Source organism: Emys orbicularis, chromosome 5 (genome assembly GCF_028017835.1).
Source record: "Emys orbicularis isolate rEmyOrb1 chromosome 5, rEmyOrb1.hap1, whole genome shotgun sequence".
Taxonomy (NCBI): Eukaryota; Metazoa; Chordata; order Testudines; family Emydidae; genus Emys; species Emys orbicularis.
In genome coordinates, this window is record NC_088687.1 from 31,816,240 (window position 1) to 31,823,404 (window position 7,165).

Consider the following 7,165-nt stretch of genomic DNA (forward strand, 5'->3'; position numbering starts at 1 on the left):
GCTGCCACAGTTTTGTTTAGTGTTTTTTGCTACATATATGTACCCCAAGTCGCTTTTGAAAATGAGACTTGGACATGTTACTTGGGCCTTGCAACACTGAGCGGAGAAAGTTAAAAACCTTTAAAAATCAGGGGCTCACTGTTTTGCTTTTCAATCAGGCCTGGTCTACACTTAAAACATAATTATACATAGCTACAACGCTCGGGTGTGAAAACCTCACACTCCTGAGCACCACAGGTGTGCTGACCTTATATTGCACTGTGTGATATCTGAACATGGTTGGACCTGCTGCTGCTTCCCTGGATGTATTACCCAGTCAGCTGGTCAACAGCTCCTATCTTACTGGTTCAGAGTAAGATCTTGATTTCCCTCTGTAGCAGCCAGTACAGAAAGTTAGGCTTCACCCTCCTTGTTTCTTTATCTTTGGGCTGTCTGCAGAATCAGTTACAAACAGATAGAGCCAGCATCCTGTAACCAGTCATCTCTCCAGTCACCACACTTTGGGAAATGGTAGTAGTTACCTGAATTTAACAGTAGCAGTAAAAATCACAAAATTTTATTCAGAGTGGAGAATCAATGACACGTTCCAACTTGCTGATGAGGAGCTGTGTAACAAGTTACATTTGAGGACATCCCCCAGCCACTTAAGCAGCTCCTCCACCAGTGCTACAAAACTCTTCTCCCCACCGGCTGGCCTAGTGGAACAAAGGTGAGATCCCTGTTCAGCAAAATTCGTTCCCATCTCAACTACATTCAGATTGCAGAGGAGTTCTGAAGCTCTCTGACCCTTTTGTACTGTGGCAGGCCAGGGACATGAAGAGAGGGCTGAGTGGGGGCAAAGTGAAAACTCATTCTTCCCATATGCACAGAGAGATTTGAGTGATCATTAAAAAGTTGCATATCCGGTCTGTGCAGTGACTTTAAAGCTCTTCACAGAGAAGCTACAGTGGCTGTGAAAACTACAACAGAGAACATCTTGACTTGTGAGTGAAGACTACACTAGAACACTGAACTAAAAGGTTATTTTTGCATTTAGCAAATCTTATGGTGAAGATGCTTTCTAGCTTTGACCGAAGATGTGTAGAATGGTAGAGGACACAAGAAAAGTTGAATTTTCATTTATTAGGCAGACAATACAAAGAGATTCACTTAGATTTCTGACTCTGTGCTTGTGCCTTCAACACTTTCACAACAATCTTCTGCTCCTCAATAAGGAAAGCTCGTTTGATTCTAGGAAGGAGAAAAAGGCCTTCATTAGCTCTAATATATAAACTCTAATATCAAAGTAGACACATTTCTCCAAACCCAGCTATTAAGCACAAAATGATACCTAAAACCTAGTTTTAAACTTTTCTACTTGCACTCTTCACCGTTCCCAAGACTATTGAAATATGACATGCATACCATCTGAATTTTAAAATGCTTTTGGTCTCACATGGTTTTTTCTGCCCACTCTGCCAAGAAAAAACTTTGTCAGGAAACTGCAAAGGCCTAGGTATTTCAGGATTAAAACAGTTCCCCCTATATGATTACCCCCGCCCCCCTTCATGCACACAGAGGCCACAGTCATGTTTAAACATGGTTATTTTTGTAGGCTAGACATGGTCATTATGTAGAGGATCTCAAGCCTAAAAAGATCGAACACTTAAGTCATCAGACAGCTTGCTTGATGGTTTGCCATACCCAAACACAAATATACCATATGAATATTTCTAGTTACTATTTAATACAAAGGTAGTTAAGTGACATGGAAGTGTAGTTTAACAATCTCATTAAAAAAGCTGCTGTTAGCCTAAGCAAGTTCAAATACTAGTGACGGGATTAATCTGATTCTCAAATCCATGCCTGTACAAATACTCCTCCCATCCCTAATTATATAGATATAAGACCCACCCCAAAAATAAAGAATACTAGAAGTGTGCCTTGCCACATGGCAGCAGACATTTGTTACACTGACGCCCTGTCTGTGGCTCCTTCCTGTTGCCCAGAACCCCTGTTCTCCTCCTGCATGGTAGTCAGGATCTTTTCTCCCTCCACTAGCAGCAGCAACTCCCTCCAGTGCCATATGCAGATTTATTTACGTGATACAGAGAATCATTTTGTAACCCAGTAGCAAAACAACCTTCAAGCTGTCATGAATATCAATGCTTCACACTTAATTAAAAAAAACTTTTTGAACTGTGCAGAACTATCACCTTTTTCCATATCAAGCTACCTTTATTCTTAAAGATACACATTTCATGTGATAAAGCTGCTTTTCACATCATTCACACCTGTAGTAGGCTGGCTTAGTCACAAAATAAAACTTTTATATAGATGAATGAAACACAGGTGGACGTGCTAGCATCCTCAACAAGCTGTGGGGGGCATTTAGCATGGAAAATTTTGAACTAAGCATTATGTCCATCACACACCAGATGTCTTCCACATATCTGTGCAATTCAATTTTTAAAGTACTCAAAAGTAAAAAATTGCTAGCAATGGTTATAGTACAGATCAGGCAGGGAATAGCATGTTAACCTTTTAACTCTGGAGATCTGGAATCAAATTTGTCTAACAAGTGCATAGACAAAGCTCTTTGCAACAGGGACCTTTTTGTTATATCTGTCTATGACATGGCTAATACACATTGGCACTCTGCTATAAAATTAATTAAGATGGCCTTAGTCTAGTGTGCAGTGTAAAATTTATCCATATGGGAAAGCCATTACATCAATACTGAGATGCTCAGGACTTGGGTTCAGTGAACAGCATGAAAAAGCCAACCACTTCAACTTATATCTATTCTTAGTCACAGTTCACACAAGACAGGCAGAACTATTTAAAATACTTGAGTTGTAAGAAAATCTGCTATGTATGCAGAGTAAGGGCTTGTCTTCACTAAGGCGCTAAGTTCATGTAAGTTACATAGCTTCTGCCTCTTCTTGAGGTGGATTACAGAAGTGGATAGGAGAGCGCTCTCCCATCAACTTAGCATGTCTTAACCAGACTCACTAAATCAATGCTGCTGCACTGATCACAGCAGTGCCAATTTAGCCCTAAAAAAGACCGTGAACTGTAGATAGTTTAACTAGTGTCATACTTTTAAACAGGGTCAGCTTTGACATTAATGCTTTCCTTAAATAACTATACCTCTCTCCTCTATCAATCAGTATTCAGGACAGAACTCAAAGTTCAGGTTTATACAGAAGGAACATCATGATGTTTGATGGCAAATTACAATGAAGAATCTAAAACCTTTATAAAAAAAAGATAGTAAAAGCAGGAACCAGTTGGAATCCAGGAGACAAGATTTTGTACATATAAATGCATCTACATTATTGCTGAGTTTCACAGCCCCATCTTTACCCATTTCAAGTCAGTCAAGAGAAATATATTGTTAAAAAGAATGTTAAGCACCCAGGTCTGAAAAATTTGGCCTATAAGAAGAAAAATGTGTTACTGCTAATATGATGTGAACAGTAATTCCCCACACACACACACACATTTTGACCAATATTTATGACAAAGTTGCTTAGCTTTTTTTAAATTTACCTGTCACGGACACATTTAGCACACATGGAACCGCCATAGGCTCTGCTAACATGCTTCTTTGTTTTTGACAACCTCATAAGGACTTTAGGGCGCACAGCACGAACCTGTGTGAAGCAAAAATTGAAGTGTCATACAGAGTAATTCATAATCATGTATAATTTTTGAATACTAGCCATATTAAAAGAAAATCAAGCACACCATTTAAGCGTGTCACTTCAGACTAAGCACAAGCATGTTGAGCAGTTTCTCTTGAAAAAAGTCAACTGCTGCTGAATGTGCAAGATACGCTTTTACAAGATACAGCTGTTTGCAATATCTCTTCACTACAAATATCTTACTACAAAGTCCCTACTTTGATAATTTATTGGTCCGAGATCTCCCCCAATCGTACAGGCATTGTGGAAAACTGGCAGTTAAATGTCAGTAGATTGCTTGGGCTCGTGTGTATATATTACAGTGGAGAGTTTGCAACCAAAATACTGCACGAAAACCTGGAAGTGAAGCTGAGAATTAGACTATAAAAATAAATTCTAAGACTTTAATCATTTTTTAAAGAACCCAACGTGGTGGTGTTAATAACATAACTAAGGAAATTTGTATTACATACATGTAACCTGACAGCGTCTCTTCAAGTCATCTTACATATTCTACACCAAACATAATCATACTGTAGACCACATCATTTGGAATCACTTATAATACTGTAGAAAGCACTGCAATTGCTTTTACTGAAAAATGACATTTGGACATTACGTACTAGCTATCTTTTAAAGACATTTAGCGCTAGAAATAAGGAGAGTCGGTATCGTGTGGTCAAACAAGCTTTCTGGCAACGTCAAACAAGCTTTCTGGCAACCACCAGCAAGCAGTCCATGTACTACAAACAAGTAAGAACCTCTTTTACAAAAAATTAAAATAAAACCCCAAATAGTCTCTTTACAAATATATCAATCTTCTATCAAATACAATGGACACACCATTCAGATCAAGCTAGGTTGGTGGTGGTATTACTCGGAAATGGTAGGGTCAGAGAGGATGACAATATGAGTTTTAGAATAGATATTGTCCTTCAAAATGTCACTTTTCACACTGCTACAAATGAACCTGCAAACCCTTTAAAGTGTTGTTGTTGGTTGTTTTTTTTTGGGGGGGGGGGGTAGTTAGTGATATACTGGAAACCTCCCTAGCAAAGATTAAATCAACTTCCTTCTTTCTGTAAGAACAAAGTTATACCTTTGCTATATGAATTTTTTTTTAAATACTGTCATTACTATAACTCACTTTTGATTGTACACAATCTGCACATAGAACTACATCATGAAGTATCCTACTACAGTATCCCTTTTATAGTTATCTATATTTAGACTAGCAAGGATTAGATTTTTATGGCTAAATGTCAGTAAACTGCAATTTCATCCCCCCATCCGAACCAATGAAAAAATATTTCCATTGATAACTGAAATTTACAGATAAACAAAGTAAGAAAAATGCTGCTTAAGAACTTAGAAGTGTCATTAAATATGGTCTGACACCCCCATAATTTTGTGCAACTGAAAATTTAAATCAATTTTTAAAAAGTCGCTTAAAATAAATATCATCCACCAAAGTTATTAAAAAAAACCCAAACGTTGAATTCTGGTAACCCTATCCATGCCCAACTTTATTGCATGGGCATTTGCTACTTATCCCCTAAGATAAAGGGGCTCAGATGCTGTGGATTACGAGCACCAAAATTAAGAAAAAAAGCATCACTATCCATTAAATGCTTTAAGTTTTCAGAGGTTTAATCCTCACAACACGCACATGAAGTAAGTATCATTTCCAATTAAAGACTGAAAAGCACTAGGCAAAATACTTAACTGAAAAAAAAAAAAAAAATCACATAGCAAGTCAGCAATTGTGGGAGCTGAAGTATGTGATCATGGTACCGAAAATGACCAGGTAATACTTACACCACGAAGTCTTCCTGGACACACACCACATGCAGACTTCGGTGCCTTGCCAACTTTCTTGGTATAAAGGTAAACAATCCTGTTACCTGGTGTCCGGGACCTGTGTGCATCAGAGAAACAGGCAATTAGTGTAAAAAACTAGATTCAAAAAGATAAACTCTCAGAAACTCCGATCTTACTTACAGCCTGGTCTTGTTAGAGGCTGTGTTGTAGGACAACCTACGACGGTATGTCAGACGCTGAACCATTTTTTATATCTAAATAAAAGAATGAGAGAAAGAGCATTAGACTCACAAGGATCTTTCACCACTAAGTTTAAATTTTTTTTTTTCTGGTGGTAATTTGGACAACAAGAAGTAGGTGACATCATCAGTGAATCATATTACTTTTAATGGCCCTAGCAACACCAATACACTGAAGTTTGACATGGGCAGTAGAATGCTTCAGGTTTCACACCTGTCAGTAGTAAAGATGTAGTACTAATCCCACAAACATAAAAACAATAATAAACTCTGAGTCTCGGCATTTTTCTCCTCTAAATCTCAAAGCACATTATAAAGGAGGGGAAGTATCCGGGTCTACAAACAAGTTAATCTATGTTCAGATGTTGTGAAATCACAGTGTGTTAACATCTATGTACTTAGCGCTGGCAAACCCCTATACCTTTCATAGCACCCAGAACTGCCTGCTCCCCATCTCTTGCCCATCAAGCGACAATCCTGTAACCACCACTGCGCCAGGTCCATCCCAGAACCCCCGTGTTCACTCCCCCGGTCGTTCTGACACAAGCCGCACGAGTCACCAGAAGGCAGCAGGACTCCCCATCAACCCACCTGGCGCCCCCACCCCGTGGGTCTGGCCCTGCCCAGCTCCGGAGCATCCCGTAACCCCGGGGCCTGTCGATGGCCCCAGCGGCTCGCAAGGCCGCAGCAGGGGTGCGGGGAATGCGCTGCAACCAGCAGGCGCGAGCCCCAACCCCGGTCGGTCCCGAGGCTCCATCCAGGCCGCAACCCAATCCCCGCTCCCCAATACCGCCCTCCCGCGACTCCCCACAGCCCAGTATCCGCCCGGACCTCAACCCCAGGCCGCCCGGACCCGCCAATCCGCGGATGGAAGCGGATCGGACCAGCTCCCCAACATAGGCTAGGAGATGGAAGCCACCATACCTGGTCTCGCCGGGACCGGAAGAGGAAGGGGAAAGGCGCGGGTCAAAGTTCAAATAGTGACCGAGAAACCCCGGAAGTAGTTTTCATGTTTACTCAAGTTTCCTTATGGCAAGCGAGCGGGGCATGGGCGCCGCCATGTTGTACGGAAAATTAGGAGCGACTGGCCGGGCTGGGCGTCTCTCCCCGCGGGGGTTGAAGAAGATTGGGCTGGAGCCCGCAGTTCGCCACCATTAGGCCGTCTCTTGCTCTCCCCGTCCCCAGGCACCGGCCCGAGCGCGGCTGGGGAAGGGATTTGGGGTGGGTTCAGGGCTGGGGCAGGGGTTCGGCGTGCGGGCTCTGGCTGGGCAGCGCTTACCTTGGGCGGCTCCCGGAACCGACTGGCAAGTCCGGCTCAGCGGTGGCCAGGTGGCTCCGTGCGCTGCCCCTGCCTGCAGGTGCTGCCTCCGCAGCTCCCATTGGCTGTGCTTCCTGGCCAACGGGAGCGGTGGAGTCAGGGTGGGGCGTGGGGGCAGC

General features: G+C 42.1%; 1 protein-coding gene across 1 annotated transcript; it reads right to left on the reverse strand.

The window, feature by feature from the left end:
- Window positions 1-1,104: 1,104 nt before the first annotated feature.
- RPL34 (ribosomal protein L34) lies at window positions 1,105-6,711 on the reverse strand. The gene is made up of 5 exons (XM_065405153.1): window positions 6,653-6,711; window positions 5,670-5,743; window positions 5,487-5,586; window positions 3,535-3,638; window positions 1,105-1,230 (listed from the first exon to the last, which is right to left on the reverse strand). Exons 2-5 carry the CDS (start codon window positions 5,732-5,734, stop codon window positions 1,146-1,148), a joined length of 354 nt encoding a protein of 117 aa, XP_065261225.1. The 5' UTR covers window positions 5,735-5,743; window positions 6,653-6,711; the 3' UTR covers window positions 1,105-1,145.
- Window positions 6,712-7,165: the final 454 nt, after the last annotated feature.

Excerpts from the sequence above, each read along its gene's own strand:
- RPL34 (XM_065405153.1), bottom strand. The coding sequence starts at position 5,734 with ATGGTTCAGCGTCTGACATACCGTCGTAGGTTGTCCTACAACACAGCC. Across the intron at positions 5,587-5,669 it reads GCCTCTAACAAGACCAGGCT|GTCCCGGACACCAGGTAACA; the intron begins GTAAGTAAGATC and ends TGATGCACACAG. Across the intron at positions 3,639-5,486 it reads GTCCAGGAAGACTTCGTGGT|GTTCGTGCTGTGCGCCCTAA; the intron begins GTAAGTATTACC and ends TGCTTCACACAG.